This window comes from Pocillopora damicornis, chromosome 2, assembly GCF_964200805.1.
Source record: "Pocillopora damicornis chromosome 2, jaPocDami1.2, whole genome shotgun sequence".
NCBI lineage: Eukaryota > Metazoa > Cnidaria > Anthozoa > Scleractinia > Pocilloporidae > Pocillopora > Pocillopora damicornis.
This window is the reverse complement of record NC_142671.1, coordinates 35936177-35963223: the sequence shown is the minus strand read 5'-3', so window position 1 is coordinate 35963223 and position 27047 is coordinate 35936177. Positions and strand designations below refer to the sequence as shown.

The 27047-nt window shown below is 37.0% G+C and overlaps 2 protein-coding genes and 1 long non-coding RNA gene across 4 annotated transcripts; 1 reads left to right on the top strand and 2 right to left on the bottom strand.

Moving 5' to 3' along the window:
* Positions 1 to 8407: 8407 nt before the first annotated feature.
* On the bottom strand, positions 8408 to 10749 carry LOC113685482 (uncharacterized). Its single transcript, XM_027202993.2, has 2 exons — positions 9825 to 10749; positions 8408 to 9679 (listed from the first exon to the last, which is right to left on the bottom strand). The coding sequence occupies exons 1-2, from the start codon at positions 10069 to 10071 to the stop codon at positions 9213 to 9215; spliced, it is 714 nt and encodes a 237-aa protein (XP_027058794.1). The 5' UTR covers positions 10072 to 10749; the 3' UTR covers positions 8408 to 9212.
* Positions 10750 to 18841: 8092 nt separating this feature from the next.
* LOC113685435 (uncharacterized) lies at positions 18842 to 20983 on the top strand. Its single transcript, XR_003447565.2, has 3 exons — positions 18842 to 19087; positions 20101 to 20237; positions 20753 to 20983. It is a non-coding gene; the product is annotated as an uncharacterized LOC113685435 (long non-coding RNA).
* LOC113685434 (adenosine receptor A3-like) lies at positions 20713 to 23865 on the bottom strand. 2 transcript variants are annotated; one of them, XM_027202948.2, is made up of 2 exons: positions 23519 to 23865; positions 20713 to 22336 (listed from the first exon to the last, which is right to left on the bottom strand). In XM_027202948.2, the coding sequence occupies exon 2, from the start codon at positions 22200 to 22202 to the stop codon at positions 21288 to 21290; it is 915 nt and encodes a 304-aa protein (XP_027058749.2). In that variant the 5' UTR covers positions 22203 to 22336; positions 23519 to 23865; the 3' UTR covers positions 20713 to 21287. The 2 variants fall into 2 exon arrangements, with proteins under 2 accessions (XP_027058749.2, XP_027058750.2); XM_027202949.2 differs by having other exon boundaries at positions 23683 to 23859.
* Positions 23866 to 27047: the final 3182 nt, after the last annotated feature.

Sequence of the window (27047 nt, the reverse complement as noted above, 5' to 3'; positions counted from 1 at the left end):
CATTAGGGCCTCCCCGGTATCGTATCAGTTACTGTTTCATCCTGTCTCAAGTAAAAGCTATCGCTAAAAGACAACTTTAACAATATAGTCACAATATTTTGTTCACAATTTCTTTGCCTTAGGTTTAAAAACATTTTAAATTTTTCTCACCAAAGCGTGCCTTTCTTGATAATCCAAAACTTATCCTGCAAATTGTACTGATGCCTTTTTTAAGTTTTTGTAGTCAGAGGAGTTTGTTAATTTAATCTTCTTCAGTTTCACCCATTCCTACCTGCCTTTTGTCTTTAAATTAATATGTAAAGCACCAAGTTTTTCACCCAAAGTTTGATTGCTCCGTTTAATCGCTAATTTCAGTTTTTGGTAGATTATCAAAAGCTAACCCTTCCAGTTTTATTTTGTGTCTTAACGGATCTCTTAACGAACTTCGAACAGGTTGCAGCCCACAGGCTTTCTAAAGCTTTTACTATTAAACTGTAAATGACTCAGTTGCTCAAATTGGACTTACATTAAAAATTAAATCAACGTAAAATTCAGTTGTGTTTTAGTTGTTTACTCTCTTCGATAAAACCTAATTAGCAAATAGTTTCACGTTCAATAATTGAATACCACAGTTGTTTCATAAATCCGGTGATTTCGCTACCAAGTCGAGCCTTTCTTTACCTGCATTTCCTGATTAAATCTAGTTTTTTTTTTCGAGCTTTTGCTTCTTCTATTCTTATTTCAACCCATTTTTTAGGGTTTTCTTTCCAGAGATGACAAAAAATATCTCACTTCCAGCTCAATAACGGTAATGAAAGCTTTTCTCTCCAAATACGACGCCAATTACTGAACATCAATAATTGATCAACCTTCTTCATTGCCTAATGGATGTTTGTTCTTTCCGTTTTCGCATGTTCGCTTTTTTCCTGTTAGTAAGGGAATATTTGTTAATGTTAAAGATTTTTCATTTTCAATGATTTCTTAGTAAAACAACTTAGACAATTGTAAGGCAAGTTTATCCTCAATGAACCAGTTGTGAAACTGTTGTTGGCACTTGTCTCGTTCTGTTTTGGCGAAACCTTATCCTGCGTCATGAGCTGCAGGTTTCCACCTGCTCTTAAACGCTACGTGTGTCAACAATTAGATAGTCACTCATCACTCAAAACTGGCAACGCCATTTTCGTATGAGATGTGTCGATAGATATCACTGAATTTTATTCCTCGGACGTCACGGGAAACAACTTGCACTTTCGTCAAAAATTATCTGAAAAATATATTTTAAAAAATGTCGTATTGTTGAATCTGTAGTGCAAGATTATTTTAGCAAGACAACATCGCATGAAGATAATTGCAGAACTGTTTTCGCCTAGGAGAAAATTGAATATTTTGTTTCATAAATGGCAGTGGAAACACGAAAATTATGTTAAAAAACCCGCATATCACCACGAAAAACTGTTATACGAGGTCTGTCTGGCATATTAGTGTCATTATTAAAAATTGAGCACAGGCCAGCCTATTCATGATTAATAATCATTCTTATCTTTCTTTAAGTCCACCTTTAACAACTAATTTCTAAGCCTTAATTACTTTTTGTGTGCAAACAATGCTTCTGCCAAACTTCATCTGCCTCGAAGGAGATGAGTTTATTGCAAAATTTAAAAGCACATCTACTGAAGAACTGTTGTATTTAAAATTTTGTTGAAATACTTTTAAACAATTGGAAGACTGCTGAAGCTTGATGGTGGTTTTATCACTTTAGAAAACGGACGTGATAAGTTCCGATTTTGACATTTTTTACGATTAAATAACCTACAATAGAGTTTTACTCTTCCGTTTTAACAGAAAATTTAGCATCGAACTCAACATCTTGTACTCTGAATTTTACACTAAATTCGTTTAAATTCTAAATGTCGAAATGGATAATTCATTTAAACATCAGATAATTCATGTAAGCTTCTGTAGATTTTAAACTAATCGATATTTTAAGTTTTCGACTAATTTTTTTAACATATTTCTCTTGAGCAGTTTCGTGATGCGTTTTGATAAGATAGATAATCGTGCCCTTAATGTAATTCACTTAAAACAACCGAGAAATAAATGGACTCATTTAGCAGATATTTACAATATTTTCGGTTAATTAGCCAGCCAATTTAGGCATTATGAAAATAAATACTATTATTGCATGATCAGTCGGGGTCTCCATATCAGCCAAAGCGAAAAAGGCAGTATTTCTCTCATTTAATTTTTCTTTCGTTGTTGTTGCTCTGCTAACACTTTTTTGGATGAATAAAATGTTAAAATATCTTTCAATAGAGTTCATATGGACAGAGACCCTTTTTCAAAAAAGAAACCGTGAACTTACGGGCAAATACGGGGAAAAATAATTGACTGGAGTAGGAATGACATGAAAACTCTTTTGTTTTGGAGATTTGCTCCCCACTCGTGACGCATTGCAAGACCGACATTAGTGGGGTTCTACAAGATTACACCTATCGCGCAGCTATAAAAATTTTAAAGGATATCATTTTGAAAAGAAAATTTTAATAAAATGTTTTGTCTACAGCTTTAGTTACCAAGTAATCGAGATTACGCAGATAAGGAATAAACAAAGCACCTACGCGATAAAGGTGTAAAAAGAGAACACATTATTCAAATTGAAAACAATTTTCACTCAAAGACCAGCTAATGAAGTCTTGTTTCAAAATAGATATTGAAATAACAGTTACAACTGATCAAGATCAACATTTTCGTGGTCGCCTGTCCAAATCTTGTTCCTCTTTTTACGTATTTGTTTTTTTCTCTGTCATAGCGTCGTTGTTGTTGTTGGACGGGGCAGGAGGAAGGGGGAAGATGGAGTCGTAGATTCACGCTTTTTCAAGTGCTACTTAGCTTTCAGATGCAACGCAGAATTAAATAACTTAAGATGGAAGACCTGGCTTCGGCGAAGATCACGGCACCGTAACGAATATATTCTCAGCTGTCCAAAGAACTGATGATCTCATACCGAACAACTTTGATATTGCAACTTTTCAACGTAGATAACAACCTTGAATTGACATATTAAGTTATCGTAATTATAATATGAAAATAGAAAATATTGCTTTTAAACAACAATCTTATTATTTTATTAGTGCATGTTCTTTTCCGTTCAGTCGGGGGCACATATTGAGATCTCTCCTGACTGATGAACTCAATTCGGTTTTCTTTTGTTTCCAAAACCCACATGTTGTAAGACCAATAGAGTAATTTTCCTGAATCACGTAATTCAAGAATCGAAAAACTAAGTATCAATCAATAATTTTTAGACCTTTTCCCGCTATTTTGAGAATTTCTTAAAGCATGAAAGTAATGCAATTTCAGATTACTTTTACCTCTATGCATTATGGTTATGAAAAGCAGAAGGAGACAGCAATGTTTGGTTGCCTCAAGATATATCTGATATCTTTGAAATATCGTATTACTTCTTTTCAAAACCAGTTTAAAAGTTACATTCAAAAAAACTACCTCACTTGCATAGCCTTTTTATTAAAATAGAGATTCACTTTCTATTTTGAACTGAGCAGAATTTTTAGTGATATTTTGAACTGAGCAGAATTTTATTGCTAATTTGCCTCTAAATTTCTTTATTTCATAGAGTTATTCTTCTTTTCCTAAATAATCGATGTCTTAACTTCGTTATGCTACTGTAATGTTCTGCAAGCTGGAAAACTAAAGTAGGTCCTTGCTGTTATATTTGGATTCATCGTTTTTTAAGAATTTGAGTCAACTCTAGAGGTTAATTCAATAAATTCACCCTTATAAGGCTGCTTTCACAAAATAATTAAAATTTTGGATTTCTTATCCCGTATAAATATAACATAGCTTACTATGACGATATTATTGACAATTTTGGACTAATTTGTTCGATATTAAACTTCATAAGTCATTATAGAAATCTTTTTAACAAGCAACTCTTAAAATTTTTCTAAGTGACAGCATAAGTGGCACAAATCCATAAAGCGCATGTAGCTCAAACCGAATGACAAACATGTGATGGGATGATTTGCGTGGAAATGGCAGTACTTTAAAATAATCTTTTATTGAATTACCTGAGTCATTGGATTTTTTTAACCCATCGTTATTTGGACTTAATTGTGAGCTTCAAAATCTTCTATGCATGCCAATAACCTCCTACAGATCTTTTCAGAAACCACATTGGGTTAGATTTACTCAGTTTTTTTTTAAAAATTTTCAATGAAAATTGATGTTGCGACACTTCAGGTGATTACGTGAGTCATCATTTTTCTTCCGAGATTAAATGGCTCGCAATTCCGTACCCTTGGCTCCTATTTTACCATCCTTCATTAACTTTTCTTTGTTACTTTGAACAGCGTCTGCGGCTAATGCGTCTGATCTGAACAGTTTGGACAAGGATCCAACGTTTTGTCAATGTTGAAAGGTGTAAAAAAAAGAAAAATGCTTAGAATGGTGTATTTGACAAAATCACAAAGTCAATTGCCCACTCTCGCCAATTTACTGCGTCAAACTCACAGCTATATTTTTTTCGACTGCACTCTGTCGCCATAAAGTCTTAATTGAAGTGAAACAAAGACTTCGATTCTCATTTCACGGGCAATTACCTCGGCGACAGGAATAATGTGATAAATATAATATCAAGACTTCAATACTGATCTATGTCCGGCGAAACTTCGAGAAAAAATATTCATTGGAACTTAAGAGGGATCTTTTTTTTTACTTTTCATTGAGATTACTGCAAACGTCGTTTACTATCAAGCGAATTCCCGCAACTAATTTAGCAATCGATTAAGGAGGGACTATTAGAGCTTAAAAAATTCTAAAATATAACGTGATCACATGCAAAAAGCCTTTCAATTGGCTGATTATCCTCTGAAAAATGCTGAAAGGAACTCAAATTCCTGCTTGTTCAAAGACGGCAGGGAAAAAGAACTTAGTAACTTGAACATACCCGCAAGATTTCTATGAAGAAGCATTACATTTGAACTTATTTTCAAATTCATATTTTCAGCGTTCAATGCTTTCAAACTCTTTTGGTCAAATATCAGTTTCCTGCTTAAGTTAAAAGCAGCCAATTTGAATTCTAGTTCGAGCGATTAACAGAAAAGCAACAAATTACAATATTGTCATTTGCTTTCCACCAGTAATCATCATGATCTCTTTTGAAGAATCTCGTTTGGTGCTTCTATCATTTCCATTTAAATATTGATCCTTTAAAAAATATGACCCATACTCCTTGCTGTTTTGTGTTCTGTTGATCTCCTCTGATAACACTCTCCCAAGCAGAAAGACAATTCTAAAAGAAAAACGGCCTTCGATTGCGTCTAATCGCAGCTCAGCTGGAAGGCATTTTGTTTATCAGGAATTGCGTTAAATGCTTGGTGTAATTATTCCGAGCAATTCCCAACCCAAGCATCCGACAAAGGACCGAGATACGCTTTTAAAAGCGCACCACGAACGGAAAAGGGGCTGCCTATATTAGCAGTGTTTTGTTTTCAAAACAATGAATTAGGCAAATAAGAATCAGTTTATCTCGATCAGCCGCATCCTCTCGCCGGCTTCAAGGTGTTTTTGCCTCAGTATCGACCGATTCTGACCAGAGAGAAGTATTACGAATCATATTTCCGATTCATTAGCGGCAGCTCTATGATGCTTATAAAACATTCCTCTTTTTTTTTTCTTACGAAAATTATGTCACGTTTTCCCACTCAATAGCTAAAAGTGTGGGGCGGAATATCTAATGGGGCCTTGGAACACACGAATTTTAGGTGGCTGTTATTGTCAATTTAACAAATACGCCTTCCTTTTATAATATCATAGGCGGAAACTCTCCTCGGCCAGCATGATGCACTTTTCGTATTTTGAATCATATGATTTATATGAAAAAAATAATTCCAGCATAAGTAAGAGGGTAAATCCTGCATAAGATGTACTTGTTTGGATGCCCACATCTATGAAAGGCTGATTCAGTCAGTGGTTGTTGCTAGGCAATCGTACTTCTAAATTGATTAATCGCACCACTTCGCGTGAATGTCATCGTTATCAAGATTATCAGTATACTCCCTGCTGGCAAACGACCACAGAAAATTGAAAAGGGATAATTTGAATTCAATGAAAGTAATTACTTTCTGCTTTTTTCGGAAATTTAGGCTATACAAAAAGCATCGCGCTATAAAAGGAAACTATCACCCAATCCCCTCACGCTAAGTAATAGGGCTTGCTCAGAAAACAGGCTTAATAGATTTCGTGATGCCTTACGTATAAACAATATTGAAATTGCTAAGATAACGTATTAAATTAAGAAAACGAGAGGGAAAACAATAGTCTAGGCCACAATACACGCTCACTGAGGTACGATATTGTGACCATTAAACTTGCGATAAAAGTTGTCAAATTTTCAAGGTCAGACGTTTTTCATGCTTTTTCCCGCCCTTTTTTTTAACTTCCTCCTCTAAAAATCCTGACTTAAAATTTCAACAAAATTAAACAAATGACATAGATAAATTAGCCATTATGTGTTTAGAAGAGTTGGCAGCTTTTCACGATTTACTCGTCAATAAAATTAGTTTTGCAAAAAGAGAGGTTGAATTATCAATACTTAACAGCTGCCGGATTGAATAAGTTTTTTTTTTTTGTTTAATAATCATGGAACGTTCTTAAAACTTCTTAAATTTGATAATTATAAACAATTTGGGTATCAGCGGCAAGCTAAGTACTTAGTCAAACAAGCTGAAATTTTCTAGGAAAAATTGTAACTCTAGTCTTGTCTGGCAGTAAATCGCTGTATGTCCTCGCCAACCATTTGCAGAGGAACTTAAAGTCAACAAGTTTTAATAAAGCTTTTAATTCCTAGCCCCATTTCTATTGTTGGTTGTTCTTTTGTGCCTTAATGACTCTCTATATGCCCGTTTACCTCGGTTTGCTGTTGGTTTACAAAAGCAGGCTTTTGGGACGTTTGGTAGCTGTTGTGACACGTGGAAAAGAAGCATCCTTATTCAATTTGGGTTTTATCAACACTAAAAGCAATTCGCTGCTTAACTCCGGCAGCGGGTTACCGGTTTATCACACAAACTTATCTTTTCCACTCAAAAGTGTACTCCATTCGTCTTAAAATATCGCCTAGCGCGCAGGCAAATGTTTTCCATTAACCTAAAATTTCCTGTTTTACCAATGATAAGCAGATAGTTCAATGCCAAATTGCGGCTTTTATTTATTCATGGCCTCCGCTAAGTGCAAACAGTCCAATATTAAGCTCGCGTGAAACATGAATTATTTCAGCACGGGCAAATATGTTGTAAAAATTTACTTCGAGACCATCACCTCGTTTTTATAACTTCTGCATGCGTATGATCCCCACAGGGGTGAATCTCCAACTCTTCCGAGGTGAGATTGTGGGCTTCGCCCTATCCCGAGCGGATAATGACACCATTAAAAATGTGTCTTAAACATCACTTTTACCATGAATATTTAATTGTCTTTGTTGATTGCTTGATAGGCGAATTTCCTTGTTTTTCTCGATTTTGTTGTCGACCTTCCTATGAAGGACATTCGCTTTCAATTTAGTCAATAAGATTCAGTATTATTTACAGTTTTAATAATATCTCCCTCTAATTCTATAAGTCATCGAACCTGCCCCGAAGTTTGTTTTTCTCCCGTGACGAAACCCAAAGGGGACTAGTGACTTTCTAACATCAAGTTCACCTGTTTAAAATGCCATGCGGTTAGAAAAAGTAAATCGCTTTTAAATGGTAAATTCAGTGATGCTAATTTAGCGAGGATGTGACGAGAAATAAGGTCGTCGGTCGCAATTTCCTGGACGACCAAACGGAGGTTTTTCTCACAAAATTTTCTTTAGTTTTAAAATTCTCCGTTTGCTGGTGGAAATTTGAATGCTCCGCATTATTTACTTTAATCGAGGAAATTATAACTGTGCTGTTATGCTAAGATGTATAGTCGTTCACACTTCGCTCACTCTTTAGGGAGTCTGATAAAGGCTTTTTCTTTTATCTTCAGATAAAAACATTAATGGGCGAGAGCTCTCCGGTCTGTTCACAATTTCTGATAACGATTACGAATTACTGCTCCGTTCCTTGTCATGGTAAATCTGTAACTCATTTGTGAATAGTAGCTCAACGCCATTTTCGCACCTTTCGAAAGTTCAGTAAAAGGAATGATTAAGTTTTACTAGGAGTGAAGTAATTCATTAACACTTTCAGGCATCGCAACGTCGCTTGTCGGATCGTTTTCTTAAATGAGCAGCCAAAGGTACACATTTCCTTTTCCAATCGTTCTGTCAGGCCCTCTTAGAACTTGATAAGTTTGTTTGTAACTGATATATTTTAAGAGAAAACAAAGTTTTGAAGTAGTTTAAAGTTGGCAGCGTTTCAAAGGCAATGAGCACCCTCACTTCGTGTGCAATTTACAAACTCTTTCTTTTATTGTAAATATTTGACTACAATTTAGCACGTATTTTACAATCTGGACCCACAAACTCTAAATTCATTAACCTTTTTTGTTCTTGAGAGTTTGAAATAATCAACTACAAATGCTTCTCAGCGAAAGGATCTTTGGGTCGTTAATGGTTCCCTACCTCTCTTGTTCTATGTCACCGCAATTACACTAGTTTTTGGAATTCTTCGAATTCGAACAAATTTGCGCAAATGATATTCGATATACAAAATTTACATGATTTGCTGCGGATCGAAAGCAAATTACATGCTTCTCGATCCCCACTCTGCGTTAAATATTCCGTGCAACAACTAAAGTGGTTCATCTCTTAGCCCTAATCGCCTTTAGTGTTGTATAAATAGGTGTAAATAACAACTGTAAACACTCCATGGTGCTTTGCAACTAAGACCCTTCAGTTCAAGCCTTTTAGTTTCGAAACGCTTAACAAAAACTAGATTAAATGAGGGGAATACAAGTTTTTGATGTAATTTCCTTACTAAGTGACGACAACTATATCCGGCCGAAGCGCTCTCCGCTCTTAGCAAAGGTATTCCCATGAGATGTTCTAGGGTTACGATATTAAGACCGGGTATCAAACAAATGATTTTTATGAGATAAATAGCATTGCCTAGATTTTGAAATAAAAAATCTTAAGTGTCCTTGTGGAAGGTAAGACTTTTTCCACTTTAGTCTGCGGTTTGATTCGATGTGGAGAGAAAGTAGTCATTCCATGTCTACGTCATTGTTCTTCCTTTCCGGTAGCAGACCTGTTATAGCAAAGAGGACATCGGCGATGGTCTTAGATGAGGAGGAAGAAATTGTGAATAGTGCTGTGAATACTGAGCTAAACCCGGATATGAAGGATGGTAAAACGAGTACGGAGCGTGTGTTGATAGTTCACTGGGACGACTTTGCTCCCTGTACAGAATAGGAACACGTACCATTCTTTGGTGGCTCGCTTGAGCTAAACTAGCTGCTTCCATTTCGGCAGCGAGTTGTCTCTTCCATTTGTTCCGCCGGTTCTGGAACCATATTTTAACTTGCGTTTCCGTTAGGTGAAGTTGTGAGGCCAAGCCAGCTCGTTCCGAAGAGGAAAGATACCTTTTTATATCAAATGTCGACTCCAGTTGATATACTTGACTTCGAGAGAACACCGTTCTTGTCTTCTTCTTCCTTCGTTTCTTATTGATATCTTTCTTGTCACCTTCTGAGGATCGGTCGTCTTTATCCAATGAATCTGTAAGAGAATTGTCACATGAATTTCCGCAGCAGATCGGGGTTTTAGATGACCCTCGTTCGAGCACAAATAGGGCTCGTTTACTAGTGCTGTTACTTCGCTTACAACCCATTTACCGGAAGCGCACATGTTGTGAGTTACTAACCTTCAACGGACGCCCTGCTCCAGTCATCAAAGTCGTACTCCAGTCTTCTATTTAGGTGCGAAGGGCTTGCATCAGGCCGGCGAGTTTCGCAACCTTCTTTATTTGTAAGTTCAGCGCGCTGTCTGTCATGTGTTCCTCCCGTCTCAGTCGCTATCTCCAACTCTTTTCTCCCGTGACTCTCTCTAGAGCTGCCGTTGTTCAAAATATTGGAAATCGAAAACGGGTTCGATCGAGTCTTCTCCTCCATATCTAAACACAGTTCCGCCTGAATGTGTCGCAACGAAAATAATTCAAGACTAAAGTAGTATAAATTTCCTAAGCTTAAGAAATGGCAAACAAAGATCGTTTGTGTTCGCTTGAATGCATTGGGGCATGCGAGGCGACAATTTAAGTCAGTGATAATGATCAAGAATAAAAATGTCAAACTTGTTAAACGTCTGACATGTAAATGCGCGTCCGTGATTGGTCCAGGGTGACGACTAATGGAACCACGAGAAAGCTCGAATAATCATCTCCTCCCCCTCGTATACAAAAGCCCAGGAAAACTGATAAGAGTTGTTTGTGATTGGCTTTTGGCCGCTATCAATTAGTCCAAGACACGTTGTCATTCTAAAAGTGTTCATGTTTTGTCTTTTTCAATTGGCTAGGGGATAACAATTCGACAATTACCTCCTTGGTGTCGAACTACAATCATGAAAGGCTTTTCTGTTAAAGGCATTCTTAGTTAAAGTGGACCATTTGTTGCTCCATGTCATAAACGGAACGTTTAGCCGTGCGGTTAAGGATTTGATTGGCCTCACGCCTACTTAAAACAAACATTCATCACGCCCCACCAACGATGTATCACACTTCATACTCCGAGATTCAAAAATCAAACGATCGTCAAAGGAAATCTCACGAACTGACTCCATGACTTCAAGAGACCACGCGAAGACTCGCAGTCCCCTAATATCGCGCTAACGTGCGAGTTAGCAGTTTGAATTTACATAACACGTTCTGTCGTAAAAAGATGTGAACGATAAGGCATGAAATAATTAAGAGCAGCAGGGAGCTTTTAACGAGAGTTTCAGGCGATAAGAGAGTGCCACGCAAGAAGTAGGTGATAAGGGGTGTCGAGAACGGAGTCCTACGAGGCACTGCTAATGGTCTTCTGCCATTTGAGGTTGTTTCCACTCAAACGTTTTTGATGACTTGTTGATTGGCCTAAGTGACCACAGCTGGAAAATTTCATGAGATGCTAATGAGGTAAAAAGCAATTGGGTGATTGCATTCTGGCCCAACTTGTTTCGCCTAAGCGATATTAAGTCATTATTTCTTGACAGAAGAAGTGACATGATTGATGAATTGCAGATTGAAGATCTCAAACAGCAATTCAAAGCCGACGCTAATCAATAGGCTTACCTGCTTTATTTAGCATAGTCGAAAAAAAAAATGTTTTCAACACCCTCTCAAAAAAAATTCTAACTTACGTTTGTAAAAGCCTTCGCGATACTTACTCTTCACTCTTTTCTTTTTTCGTTGAAAAGAAGAACTTGAATGGGTCTCAATAGCGGAAAAATAAATGACAATTCCTTTAATAGTATCTGAGTAATAAAAATTCGATCCACGAAAGCTGAGAAGATCCAATATTATTTTTTAATTCCTTCCTTTTCACAGATAAATGGGAAGGTAAACAAAGAAAAATAATCTCAAGACCCATTAAGACCGAGTATTAGAGTAACTATCTCTTATATTTATAGCCCCATAAGGTAATATCAGAAATCTATTTACTTAAAAAGAGGATAATCTCTAGAAGGCTCAGCGAATTGCTTCAACCTCGTCGTCGCTTTTGTTTAAAAAGCTATCAAGGTGCAATCAGCGAGCATTTAGTAAGCACGGTAGGACTTCGTAAATTTTCCAGTCATTTAGAAGATTTCGTGACGTTTTTGCCTGACAAACGCACAGAAGAAAGGAAATTGATTTCAAGCGCAAAGACACCTTTGTCTGATCTAGACAAATAAATAGAGTTTCCGAGGACTTGAATAGAACATGTTTCGTAATTTGCAAATTGATGTGGTATTCATCTCTCTTGCCTCCCAAATCCGCAACTTAATAGAGTTGAATCGGTGAAGCTTTTAAAGACAATTCCTCTCAAAAAGAGGCTGTAAATTGTCTTTGTGGAGTCATTTCTGTGTGCGGCATTTTTTTTTTTTATCGAAACGGCGAGAGTAGCATTAAACGTTTTGCCCGGAGCGCGATTTGTGTGAGAACAAGTAAATAAATAAATATTTTCCTCCAAAGCTTAGTCAATTTGAACTATCGAGAATTATATTTACCGAAGGAGGGGCAGAGGGGACTATCAACAAATACATCACTTAATAGGTTTTTAGTGGCTTCGACAAGCTGTAGCAAACCGTTGGTTTTACGGTCGGTTTATGACTGCTTTGTGGGCTTTTACAGCAATTAATTGTGAATAGGAATGAATATGCCCATTCACAGGAAATTTCTTCTCTCAGTTACCCACTTTAACAGAAGGGTTTGATCGTAACGGCGGTTTCCCCGTTTCTGATAGGGCCTGAACTTCGTCAAATTTCTTAGATTAAAAACCGAAAATATATACGACAATTGTCGAGTACTTTTAGGAATAGATGATATAAACAGAGAGAGGAATCTTGAGCGCCCTACGGAAATTATTGAAGTTGTGTCTTCATCTCAAGGAATTAAATTGAACTTAGAAGTGTTTTTCACTTTACTCTCATTTCTTTCAATAAATCGCACATCTTCAGTCAGTTGATAAATCTTTATTTTGATAGGAGTGATTTGGACTTGGTGAAATTTCGAGTTATTATTTCGTCTATTCGATGCAGTGACACATGCAAATGACCGTGCATTGTGATTAATAGCTCGCTCGACACATTTTTATCATTTCGAGTAATTTCATTGCAAATCAGCCGTCATTACCAAAAGAGACAAGGCGCCAAACATTCTAGAAAACATAAAAGATAACAACATTGGTTTTATCAACTCGCGTTTAAAATGCTATCCCCTTTAGATTGCTTGGCGCTCCTCCCAAAAATATAACTAAACACACGATAAGTCGATCGTTCGGTCTTGTTCAAAACAACGGAGCGAAAAGTTCATGGCCAAATTTTTACACAATTTGTTGGCCGATGTACTTTCGGGAGCAAACACTTAACCTGAAGTGCTTTCTTTTTCTCAGTTGTCGCTCGATAGCTGCTCAACATCTTGCCATCAAAAACGTGTCACTTCTTAGTTAAGGAAACAATTGTTCGCTTCATCTCTTCAGTACAATTGACTAAACTCTTCAATTAATGGCAATTTAAAGCAAGGGTAGCCTTAATCCTGAAAACTTCGAGCGACCCATTACAAGGTTCCATGTCGCAAGAAAGCTGTCAGCTATATATCATTTATTTTACAATAAGCTATCGCGATACATAAATTTCAGTTGAGTCTAAGCCGTAGAAAAGTGACGACTTGCCTCGAGGGCTTGTTTTGACAAGCATTGTTGAAAACCTTTCAAGATATTAATATTTTAAAAGATGGTGATTTGTAAAGTGGTGAAACTTGGTAGCCCGTTCAGCTGCTTTACTCACGCAATCGGAGAAAGAAAGCGAGTCCAAGGGAGAAGAGAATTTCGAGGCTGAAGTAAGGTTCAGTTTGTTTATAGTCGCACTAAATTGGACAACAAAGGGTTGTATTCAAATTATTTAACATACACAGTCAAATTTCGTCAACATTCAAGCTTAAAATGGAAAGCAATTAACACTCCGCAGGCTTTATTGCGATCTTTTTGTTCGCGCTTTTGTCTCATGGACTATTGTTTAGAGCTTCTGAGCACCCCCGAGGCAAAACCATGAATTTGCTACGAGCATGAGGTGGATCGAACTTTGTGTCATAACAAGACGTATCGTCGCTACGATAAGAAAGAAAAACACATTAATTTAACTCTACGGGCTTTTCTTTTTTTAGATTTTTTACAGCACACAGCCTTTGAGGTTATGTTTACAGTACTCTTTCACGAGGTAATACCTTCAGTGAATATACGATTAAGATTCCATTAAGAGGGTTAGCAGAACAATGTCAAGGCAATTAGAAGCTTCGTCTCAGTGTTTCCTAGCCCTATTAGGTACCTAACGGCTCATCACGTAGTGTTTTAATGTGAGTCCTTTTTTAATATACAAGTTGCTCTTAATTTGACTCAAAGATGTCTCACTCAAATCATGGTATACAGTGTGTGGTGAAAAATAATTATTGCAAAAACGAACGACGATCGAAACTGCTCAGGGAAGCTCGACACTTGCGGCAAAGAATTAAACGCAATTTTAGACTTGAATCCCACTATTGTCTGCGATACGCGGCCGTTTGAATTTTTATAGGCCTTAGTGGACTATGAATGAGAGATTTCAATGACATAACAGGATGCAGAGCACTTTGCTAGCTCCTCCCATCGAGAACTAACCAAAAGCCAACATCGCTTCGGCTAAATTAATCGGCGGAGTGAATGGATAACGATAGATACGACAAAAGATCTAAAAGCGTCAAAGGCAGCTTAAGTGCCATTCTTATGCTTAGAAGGCCTTTAACAAAAGCACTAAACTCGAGGTGCCTCGAGCAATGATACAAACAAACTTTTTAAACTACACGCTTTAACTTTGAACAGGAATAAATGGCGCGGCAATCTTAGTAAACAGAATAGGGTTGCACGAATGTTCACCTTAAGTATTCTGGCTTTGTGTTTTCAAGAAAGTTCAAATTGCTGTGAGTGATTTTGTCACCATGGGGGTTCATGGCATGAAAACGTTTTCGAAAAAAAAGTTTCGGACCAGCGCTGGTTCGAAACTACCCAATGTCGTTTTGACAAAAAGGAAAAATATCTTTCCGGGCCATAGTTATCAGTTCTCAATGTAGTATTGACAGTAAGTATGGAGAAATTCGAGTTTGGTCATTCTTGGTGAACGCACATCCGTTTGGCTCTACATGTTTGTTTTGATCGATTTAACGGTCAATTGCTGCCGAAAAGTCAGATATTGCTTGATCGGTTTTATATTTCGTTGCCATCAACCGACGCTTCTAGATTTGACGTTCCGTAAAACAAAAAGCTTTTATCTTCTTTGATTACAATGATGCCAAATTATGTATATAATGTTCCACACTCTTTTATTTCAAGAGTGCGATATTCTATATTGGACCTCTCTTGGAGCTCGTTTCACCACGATGTGAGGCGAGACATATGTGCCAAATTACATTGAAATTGTAGCCAACAAAGGAACAGATTTTGCTATCAGCACAGCTTTCATGGATTTCCTGAATACAACTTAACTTTGATTACTTGTGATGTGATTATTGATTAGATTCACAGAAGTTGTCTTCAACAGGAAACTTGTTAATCTCTGCTTGAAATTAACAATTTTTTATTGTGAGATAGATCGAGTTTGTCACTTTGATTCTTGTAAATTGTAGCTGCAAACGTTCTCTGATAACCAGAGAGAAAGTTGAAAGTAAAATAATGGGAGATATCTTGGATTTGGGAGCTTGGATGATAACATTTCTTAGTCAGTAACAACCACATAGGTAATAACTCTCTCTGAAAACAGAATGAACAGAAGATATTTCGAATCCTGTGCAGGATACAAGTATATCCAGCTTTAGCAGCCAATCAGAGCGCGGCAAAACCTATCAACCATTAACGCCTTTTAGTTAGTTAATATACGGAAAAGGTATTGAAGATTTGGGTTTTAAGTTTGATCTGATAACTTAAACTTCTCAGACTTTTGGTGGTTTCGCTTCTCAGACGAGACAGTTTGTAAAGTCATGAACTATCAAATCTATGAAAATCAAAGCTTCTTTGTAATAGTCGAACCTCCCTCGATATTCCATGTCTGATAACAAAGAAGACTCGTGTGTTTGGCAAACAAAAAAAGGAAGTGTAACATTTGGTTTTTTAAGGAGGAAAAAGGACAGTTTTTTTTTCGAGTTTGATATTCGCTTTTAAAGAAGTCTTTCTATGATCCATACCAACCACTCCGTCTAGCATGGCTCCTGTCATTTCTTTTTTCTAACGCATAATAACTTGAATAGTCGTATTTTCACGCCCACTTAAGGTTACAATTTTCCTTGTTTACTTACTTTAACGACAGTGAACTGTATCCTACAATATCTGATTAAAACGAATAAATTATATAGTCGTCTTTTGCATTTCGAGTCATATCACCGATATATCGATCACATTTTGAGAGGATTTGTTAGAAAAAGAAGAGAATTTATCCGACTTTTCGAAGGTAAAATAAAAGTAGTTTGTTAAAAAATCGCATTTGCGGTATTGCTGTATTTCGTGTCCATCAAAATACAAAACAATTCAATTTTTTTACTAAAAAATGTCAAACTGTCGTATGTTTTAGACATTTTCTATTCTTGGAGTTGTATTTACATCTAAAATTTAGGAAGGTGACCGGACGTGTTGGCCTCGTTTGCGAGCTAATCATGCAAAGCGGATCTCAGCGAACCTCTGTGAATGTGATGGGGGAGGGGGGGGAGGGACAGCAAAAACCACAACATTATCACAAGAGAATATCAACAGTTTACATCCTCTTGATTATCATCAAAAACAAACAAAATTAAAGGCAAAACAACGATTCAAAACAAAAGAAAAACAACAAATCAGTAATAATAATAATAATAATAATAATAATAATAATAATAATAACCTCTCTAACCTCGGTTAAGAATATAAGCGAATAAAAAACCTGCCAAGTTTGAAATCCTCATATCTCGTTTGCTTCTTGTTAGAGCCATTGTGAAAGGAAAAAATTTACAGCAACTGGCATATGTTAGTTTGCTTGTTTGTGCTGCCATGCTGTCACGCTGTCATGCTGTCATGCTGTCACGCTGTCATGTTGTCACGCTGTCGTGCTGTCACGCCGGATAAGCGCCTCTCGTTAATAATCTACTTTGATATGCATACCTTACAGAATACTTCCCCGTTGCTAGTGAGAGGTCCTTTTATTTCCCCACTTTTCTTTGTTTTTGTTTTTTTCTAGCAAAAGTTTCCCACAGTTTCAAGACTTAAGCATGCTGACAGATTGTGCACTGACGAATCCCCAAGAAAACACAGCTTGATGGGAGGCTTCAAAATCGTCGGGTATTGTTGCCTATAAACTCCAAAATCCTGGACAGGGGCCTTCTGGATAAAAAAAAAATGTCATAAACCTGCCGGATAAAAAGGCATATCTGGCACTCTCTCGAGACGTTTCCCGAGGTTGTTGTCGTAGTCATGTTTCATCCCAAGGCTATCGCGGCCAGGTGTAAAGAGCTCTGGGTCGAGAATTTAGTATTGGTAACGTAGTGTTGTTTGCGTCAATCTCTTGTAAAATGATAATGATACTAACAACAAGGACAATAATAAAACCAGCAGCAACATCAGTACTTGCAAGTGAGACTGATAAATACAATCGAATCAGGCAACCAACTAGTATTTCAACGAAAGTTATTGACAAAAATTTCGACCCGTGGAGCGTGACCTAAAACTTCCCGTTTCACGAGATGACAAAAAATCATTAAACAGTACATTATGTTTGCTCAGAGGAATTTCTGCCTCAGACTTGGTTGGGTGGTTAATTATAACTGATTGATTACGTGGCTTTTTCGTAGTTTTGTGGGACGTTTTCGCACAGATGCCTTTTGACGAAAAGTACTAGAATGCTTCTGTTTTTGTTTCAAGTTGAAATAAGGTCGTTCTGTTAGTTACACCTTGAAAATGAATTCTAATCACTGTACTAAAACAGTTCCATTGAGAAAATGGCCACAAGGTCTTTAGAACTAATGAAACAGATGTAAACTTGTCACCCACGCGGGCGTTGGTAACCCAATCAAGCGCCACCTTTCATTCCCAGGAGTCCAGATGGTTAAAGCGATGTGCATAGCCTGTGATATTTTGGGCAAGTTAGATATGTTATCTACTGAGGGACGCCTTCGCTTTCACTCGTCTAGAATTACATAGTCTTTACTACGCTCTGTCAACCAATCGAGCACAGAAATCCCTAAACTGCTTAAAGGCTTTTGTGAAGGTTTTACTATTGTCCAACTGCCCACGATTTGAGCATCATCATCCTTTAACATCCTTGTTCCTGTATTGTTTATTACCATCTCATGTTTTCTATCTCCTCATGCTTTTCGTCATTTTTTAGCTTACTATCGCCTCATATTTTCTACCTCATCACGTTTTTCGTCGTTTTATTTTTTGTTGTTGAATCCAATTTGATGATAGTTCCACCGTACATGATACGAATTAAAATTTTGTGACGTTGTTCCTCTGAAGAATTGTGAAAAATTTTCATTCAAAACTTCTTCTAATTGAAAAAAAGGGGGAAAAACAGTGGACAGAAAAAGGGCAGAAGGAAAAAGTTAGTTACTGCTATTTTCAGTCCGCTAAGGAGTTTCCTAATTCTTTTCCCAGAGAAGGTCAGGAATTTATTTCTAAAGATAGAAACAACTGAACTACGTCCTTATTAAATTATGATTACTCCAAACCTTATCATGGCCTACACTTTCAAACATTTTTAGAATCTTAGTCGGACTTCGCCAGAATTCATAACCAGCGAAAAAAATCCTTCAAGAAAGCAATAACTCATCACTACTTTCAGTCCTTTAAAGGATTTGATTTCCCGGAGAAGGCCTAAGTCACGATTATGTTTTCAATTTTTTCATTTAATTATTTGCTTTTATCAGAAATAGCTGAACTACGCCTTACCAAAATCATGATTACCCTTAGACGTGTTACGCGTATGCAATTTTACGCGTAGTCTAAATTATAACTGACCCCACCAAACCTCTAATCTTTGCTCGTTAGTCGTGTATCTGTTAATATCAACTTGCATCCACGTCAGCTGCTAACCAATCAACAACTCAGAAAAACGATACGCGAATTTTCTGACGTGTTGTCTGGAAATACGATCAGTTATCGCCATGTACTACTAGTTGACCTCAAAGTGTATAAATTGGGAAAGTAGCGTGACTACGGTGGAGTTTCTCTTCAAGTTTTCACCGATCACTGTGTCGCCAGGTCTTTATTCAGAGAAAACAGATCGCAGCTGCCGAAGAGTAATCTAACCAGCCTAACGTAGAAATGAAGTCTTGGTGGATTTTCATCTTTTCTCTGGGAATGCTAACTGTCCAAAATCTCTCAGTGGACGCTAGCCCGGTGTACATGAGAATGTTTCCTCGAGAGCGAGAGGAATACAAAAGAAGTTGGCTTGAAGAAAGGAGAAGTAAGTTTCAATCCGATTTTCTTCCGTTTGATGGTTGTTCCGAATAAAAATTTCACTTGTAAGGAGGTTTGAGCTGCAACAAAGCACTGTTGTTTTGACTCTCCTAACCAACATCAAACCGGCTTATCGCTCAATTCAATGGACCGTCCCATTCACAAAACAATTGCAAGCCAAAGGGCATTAGCAACTGATCTATTTTTCTTCCCTTAAGACCATAAAAGAGAAATTCTCGATTCGTTCATTTTAGATCTTGATTTACCATATTATGCGATCTCAGAAATATTCTAAGATTTTTTGTTTTGGTACGCGCTGAAATTGAGACGACAAACATTTCCGGTGTTTGAACCGAAATGGCACACAATTCTCTGAGAAAGAGAGCGAAACATTTATATCAACATCGACAGCTCTACGAAATCGCTGGCTCATTAATTTTGAAATCTCGGTCAGTAATAATTAATCGACCCACAACGCTCATACATACTCTCCCATGAAACAATTTTTTTAGATAAGAATTTCTTGATCTATCTTCGACGGGCATCAGAATGGCCTTATGAGGATTAGCTTACGACAGGCTTAAGTATGTCACAGTACACAATTGATAAACACACTGTCAAGTCGAGGTCGGTAGCTCAATGGACAGCTGTAATCTTTGAATGTAATTTCTTCTGATTGGTGTATTATTTAGTTTACAGCGAACACTAAACGCCATATTATATTATACAAGCGTGAAATCTGTCTGGAAAGCGAAAGTTCAATTTAAGATTTCCACCACCTCGCCCCGTTTATCCAAATTTAATCCACCCGGTCTAAGCCTTGTTCAATTGGCCCAAGTGTGAAGAGACAAATCTTGGCTGACGGATGTGAAAGTTGGCTTACCATCGATCAACCGCGTGATTCAAGAAACCCACAGTGTTAGTAATAGTGCGGTCATATTTCATTAACTGCCCCTTAGCTTATTAACCCCGTGTAATAAAACTTCATTAAAATAAAGGGGCTTCGTTATCTTCCCGCAGACCTCTGCTATGATCTGAAACCCATTGAGTGCATTACGGAGGAGAGTCTATGCGATGAACTTGTCCACGCAAAATATGAGGACTTCCTCGCCTTCGCTCACTATAAGTGTCCCTCCACGTGCAGGGTGTGTTAAGAGGTAAAATAAAAACAAAATCTGAATGCGATCATTTAATAATTGTATTGATAATCCCATGTAAATGGGGTTATAATCTATACCAGGTTGCTCCCTCCCTCCTTTCCTTCCTAGCATGTTATAACGTTTCCCTAGCTGTTTGATGGTGATCCATCTACGCTCCTGGGTAAAGGGTTCCACTGTCATGCCCAAAACCCCAACCATACCTCATCAGTAGGTCGTAGATTGGGAATTGTACAAAAGGATGTGACATTTCATAGGGGTAATTAACTATGGTCGTTTCTAGCCGTGACATTATAGCCACTTCCGATATGGATTGCAACGTTTTGAGCAGATATTGCTGGTTTTCTTCTTGTTATTACCCGACAAAATACGCTTGAACAATTTAGTATGAACAATTTAGCTTGTTGATGGGTAGTTAGAGGCCAACGAATAGGTGGTTATTCGTTTACTTAAATGAAATGGATGCTAATTAGTGCACTTATCTGTCTATTAATCCCTCTGCATTTATTTTTCAGACCATGTACTTGAAAACGGCAAGATATAATGTTTACATGTAAAGTTACATGTTCTTCTCAAAACCTTTGACCAGCTGTCGAGATACATATTCATATTTCAATGTCAGTTATTAATTTGTTTATTACTTATTGCTGTTCTAGTCCTTTATCAACAGATTTAGCTACTTTTCCTTTTGGTCAATGTTTCTCGTATTATACTACAATTGTCAATAAAAATGCTTTTCGTCTACACTAGTTGTAAAGAAGAGTTCAGAGCTGCTCTGCGATAAAGGTTTAATAATAAAATTTTGTGAGGATATTCTAACATTTTTTAAGGCGAGGTAATTTTTTTAAATCTCCCTCAATTCCCATATTTCCAAATTTTATTCTAAAAATGTAATACTCAACACATTAAATGTCCCGTAATACTTGAGTATTTGCCTCGGCGAGATTTTCCAACAACTGCTACATGTCAAGACGGGTGGCATCCTTATGAAGAAACTTAACACTGTGTTATTCAGAATCAGTGTCTTGCAGATTATCGTTGTCTCAAGTCTTAAAAGCAAAACCACCGTCTGATCTTGTCCTTTACTATTCGCCTTACTGCGCTTATCTTCCAGCAGTAAAGAAACGGGTTTAGTGTTGAGTTTAAGAACACGATAGTGCCTGTAAGATCCCGAGCTAAGTCAATGGATGGTGCTCGTAATGCAGTGACAGAAATTATGACTTGGACAATTCCGAAAGGGAGATAACAGGCAAGGAATGTCATTTGCACCCACATTGCAGTGGACAATGTTTTTCTGTATCGCGCAATGTTTAGGGAAGCTGGTGCTCCGGTGGCCTCTTGTTGAACATTTACTTGTCTGCCATGATGGCGTAGCACACGATAAATTTTCGTGTAACAGAAAGTTGACGTTGCTGTGCATGACAGTAGTAGTATGCTACCGCTGACTGCAGCAATCAAGAGCCTGAAAATAAACATTCCTGCAATTGCTGCACCAATGAGCCAAAATATGAAAATCATGACTTTTATTCGCCTTAAAGAAAGAAATTGTCTGTACCGAATCCCCAGTAGCAAAGCAAGCAGCCTTTCCACGCTAATTGCAGTCAGTGTTAACAACGATACTCCACCAAACAACACACTGGTTGCCTTACCTATGATGGTAAGGTAAAGGCAGCTGCCAGATTTCTCTGGCACAAGCAAAAAGACAACTATTAAAGGCTGTGTAACGAGTCCTACCGCCAGATCTGTGCTTGCAAGGTATCGGAAGAGAAGTTTAGATGGTGGACGTAGAGGCGTGGACACATTCTGAAGTGCGATAATAATAAGAACGTTACCCAGAATGGCCGTTACTGATAACGGAATATTCAATGTGGCGATCAATATTTTCAGATGAAATCCATAAAGACGCTCGACGCATAACGAATTGTAGCTTGTCGTGTTGTTTCCAGCCACTTCTGAACTCGTCATTTTTGAAAGCTAGACCTAAAAAATATATGGATTTTTTTCTCTTATCAATTTGAGATCGACCTTTAGTCTGGTCTTATCGTCATTGCCTGTGTGTCCTTCCATGATTCTGAATCTTGCAGCAGTTCCACATGAACCTATTTTAATGAAGGAAAACATAATTAATGAAGGTGGCTCAAAGCAAAGAATTAAATCCGATTGGTTGAGGAAGTGGCGCTAGTTTTCTAGACCAATCACAGAGCGAAAAAGGAACCAGAAAACACCTGAACATTGCCGGATTGCTTTAGCCACTCAGTAATGATTGCTATCATGGAATACCAATAAAATAAAAGAATACCTTTTTTATTTGGTCAAAATTGGTAATTCAAAGAAATCCTGTCAACGTTAATTATTTTCCTTAAAAAAATTCATTTATGAAATGCATAAAATTATTAATTACGGGCAGAATCATAACATATTTTTTAGTAGGAAGCCAGGTAACGAAAAGAGGAAATACGGTGTATAGAACTCGACAAACTATACTGATCTCTCTCTCTCTCTCTCTCTCTCTCTCTCTCTCTCTCTCTCTCTCTCTCTCTCTCTCTCTCTCTCTCTCTCCCCCATTGCTGTAGTTTTTGTTGTTGTTGTTTTCTTTTTATCACGATTTATTACAGCATCCTGGTCTAAAGATACTTCTTTTGTATCGATTTCTTTTTAGCTTTCCTCTTTCTTTCTTTTTTTTTATCATTTATTTTACGCTATAGGAGACACTGTCAGATGCAATGAAGATTCTCTATTGTTCACTCGATGTCAAAGGTACTTCCTTTGTCAGTCGAGTTTCGACAGAACTTAGATTTTTATTTACTTTGCACACAAAAAATTTATTGCGTGCATTTTATGAATATCAATATTATAACTATAAAAAATTTTATAAATCTCCTTTGTTACTTTTTGTGCGTTTCTTCATGTAAAAACATAAATAGCTAAGTTCGGTATGGAACAATCTTACTATAGGAAACTTTTTTTAATTGGAATGAAAATAAAAAACTTTCTATTCATCGTAGGAATGAGTCACGTTTAAATCATTCAAATATTTACATATATATAGGTAAAGCCAAGCGAGAAAGCGGAGGTCCATCCTTCGCACATGTATACGTGATCAATAAAATTTTAACTTGTCTGACAGGTGACCATAAAAACCTTTTCCACTAATCACTTTAAAACCTGGTTTAAGTTATGTTGTACATACTTTTTAAGATCTATACTAGGAATGGTATAAGGTTATTAATTTCAAAGTAACCACGCTTTAAAATTAACGTAGACTTTACTTTAGATCTCACCTGCCCTTCTCAATGGGGATGAACTTGGGTGATTTTAAAAAAAAAAACTCTTTGTGCCACAGAGGAAGGATTTATAGCAAATCTAAAAACCAAGGAAACACTGAAATGACCAACGCACTTTCACCTGTCGATTCCGATTTTGGGATCACAATCAGAAACCGTACCTTGAAGATCTATTCAGTAATCCTGATCGCTTTTGAGTTGAGTTAGACTGTATGCAGCTACCCAAATAGAAAATCCTGCAGAATATTAACAGAAGTCTCTGTTTGAATTCAGCATGCTAACCTCATTGTTACAGAGCCTGAAAAACATCTTTCACAAAGTACTCCCTGTCCATCAACAGACCATTATTTGAACTTTCACTAATTATAAATACAGACTTGACAGTATTGTACTTATATGATTATGACTACCGATCTTCGTGACATTTTCTCGTATTTTTCCATTTGTGAATGACATATCAAATGATCCTCCCATAATTTAAGTCCAGGAGAGAAAATAATGTCCCATTATCTTCTTTTGCGGTCCACCAATATTTATCATAATTTCCTGATGGTATGAGCAATGAAAAGCAAAATAATGGAAGTCGAGCGAGTTTAAAATCTTGATCTAAAAAGTGCCTTTCTTTTCATTAAAGCTTTCGATGACAGACTGCAGAACTTGGACATTTTCGAGCTCATGAAAGGCGGCGATGTAGGTTTATGATTACTCTCAAGAAATGGTAAATGACAGTTTGCCAAATTTTGTTTGAATTTGTATTCGTAATGCTGGAGTCAGTTTTTAAATATCATGTTTGTAGACAAAAAAGACATCGTAAAATTAAACGTGTTACTTTCCGTGCAGAGCTAGTATTTTAAACTTTTTACTCACTGAAACAGACATTTCCCTTCATAGAATTAATGCAATAGAAAAAGATGTTTTTTTCGTCTTGTCACGAGCGTGGGACGAAAGAAAAAAATTAGTGTAATGCTCTTAGAAAAAAATCAATGGTAAGCTAAGATGAAAACTCGGAGATAAAGCACGAGAAAAATTATTTTATGGTATCGATCAGTACTAAGTGATTCAGCTCGAGGAAAAATGATTTCTCATTAGTATATTGACTCGTCAAGCCACGAGCAAGTGGAAATCAATAGAAAACATCCACTATCTATTTGTAATCACAATAAATTTATTGACATTTTACAGATGATTGAAATGATAAATATTCGAGACATTCTCTCAAATTTTCCTGCAAATTCTCTTAATGACGTACTGTAGTACTTGTATACGTTACTCGGGAACCAATATTTCTAGCTTTTACTGGCAAGGCATGCAAAAGAAAAATTGTAAAACGAACTGATAAAAAGTGTTAGAAATATTTAATTCTCATTTTCATTTTTCCCCGTGCTGGACTGAAGGAAATATTTTTAAAGACAAAATCATCTACCTAAAGAATGAAATTGTAACTCAATTTTCTTTGTTTCTTGCGTTTGAACTGTGGGCGACTTTGAAGATTTGGAATACTTCATGCCCCTCCATATTGCAAGTGTACGAAGGGTTTGACTTACGCTGCACGGATCAATAAACGTCTATTAATTTACAGGTGAGAATCGTTTTGGGGATGATGCTTTTTTTTGATTGGTTTGCAAAATTAAAGATATGAATACACGTACAGGAAATCCACACATTTATACCAATATATTTAAGAGCGTCTTTATCATGTAACCAAGACCTCATATACATGTTGAATTTAAAAAATCACAATGAATAGAAACTAGAAAATACCCCAGAAGGCGCCAGTTACAAAGATTTAAGTTATAAAACAGAGACAATTTCCTTAAATCATGATGTATCCTTCTCCTCAAATCTTCCTGACTTTTAGCACATCTTCTGCACCCAAAGATATTCGCCCTGTCTCAGTGTATGTGGAAAACAAAGTCTGAAAATCAACCTGTCGCACTATTCTATTAATGACCGTAGTTGCTGTAAGCTTTCTAGTTTATAGAGTCTATAGTTATATAACTTTTTTTGCTTTTATAAGTAATACAGGTGTGTTTTCACTTCTTTTCTGGTTTCCCCAGTTACTCTGGTAAGGAATTGGAGACAGACTTCGACTCTAAACTAAAGGTTTCCGTCCCTTTTTGCTGACATCATCAGCAATCATTTTTTGTGAGGGATTGTAGATTAGGCACATACCAGTTCAATAGCAGGACACAATCCCAATTTCTTATATTTTTCCAGCGCATAATCGAATAACAAACGTCAGCAAGCTTTTTGATTGCAAGTGCTGTACAGATCAGACTTTCTACTGTACGCCAAGCGACAGTTACAGGTCATTACAAGATTTCCCTCTTCTCCCTTATTAAATACTACCTTCTGATGTAAGACTAACGCTATAAACGTCAGCTTTTTAATATTTATTCAACACACACATTGTGAAAGTTTTACTCACCCTTCCACACAGCGCAGCAAAGGGAACCTTGAGAGTCGTCTCGCTGTGGTGTTTTAAACTTCCTTAAGCAGTGTAGATGTGAACAGAGCACAATATTGTGGTTTTGCGGTAAATCTAAATCCGGCAACGCATTTTGTTTGTATTGTCGAAGATCCGGTTTTCAAGGGAAGCCGAATCATAAGTTTTGTTGTGGTTTCTTGTTAAATGAACTAAATTCAGTTTATTTCAAAAGCAAAAGTTCAATGAATTGTTAAAAAGGGATTGAAAACGAAGTTTGCGAATTTGTAGGCACTCGAAATCAACTCCGCTATGACAGAGAAATATACTATATACTCGAAGTGTAAGCAGAAATCTATCAAACCTGAAAGATCAACGGAAAACGACATTTTACAAAATACATCTATACTATTCACTTATTAACAGAGTGGACGGGCCAGACGGGAAAATATTTGGCTCGAGGTCATGAAGTAAGGACCACGCATCGCGAGATCCATGCGTCATTACCAAGATTCAAATACTTTTTCGTTGGGTCCGACCTAACTCATTCAATAAGCATGTTTTATTTATTTCTTTCATCGTTTAGCTCACGTCTCACGAGGCTGTGGAACTATTGTCAGCACTGCACACACCATCGCCCACGGCCCTCATACGCCTTTTGGTGTGGAGCCCATACATGCCATTAAAAAATTCAAGCATGTAGCGTGGCCATGTTTGTTAGGAGAGTAAATAATGCATGGATACGAAACAAATGAATGAGTTGCTAGTAATCGGATCCTCGTGTTTGCGCACACGGGGCGAAATGTGTGGCGAAATGTGTGGCGAAAGGTTGTTCCGACGTTCGACTGAAAAAACGATTTTAGGGAGAGATTATCGCTTTTTCGCCATTCTTTTATCAGTAATTATATTGGTTTGGGTAATGCTGATAAAATGAAATCGAAAGTTTTTTTTGAAAAACCATGAAATATGTGGTAAAATTTACCGATTAATTCGTCTTGTCTCGTAATGGTCTCGAAATTTAGAAAAAACTAATTATAAATCGCCAAGAAATAAATCAAATAAGCCTTTTCAGTTTTTTGGGCGGGTGTTAAGTCTACTAGC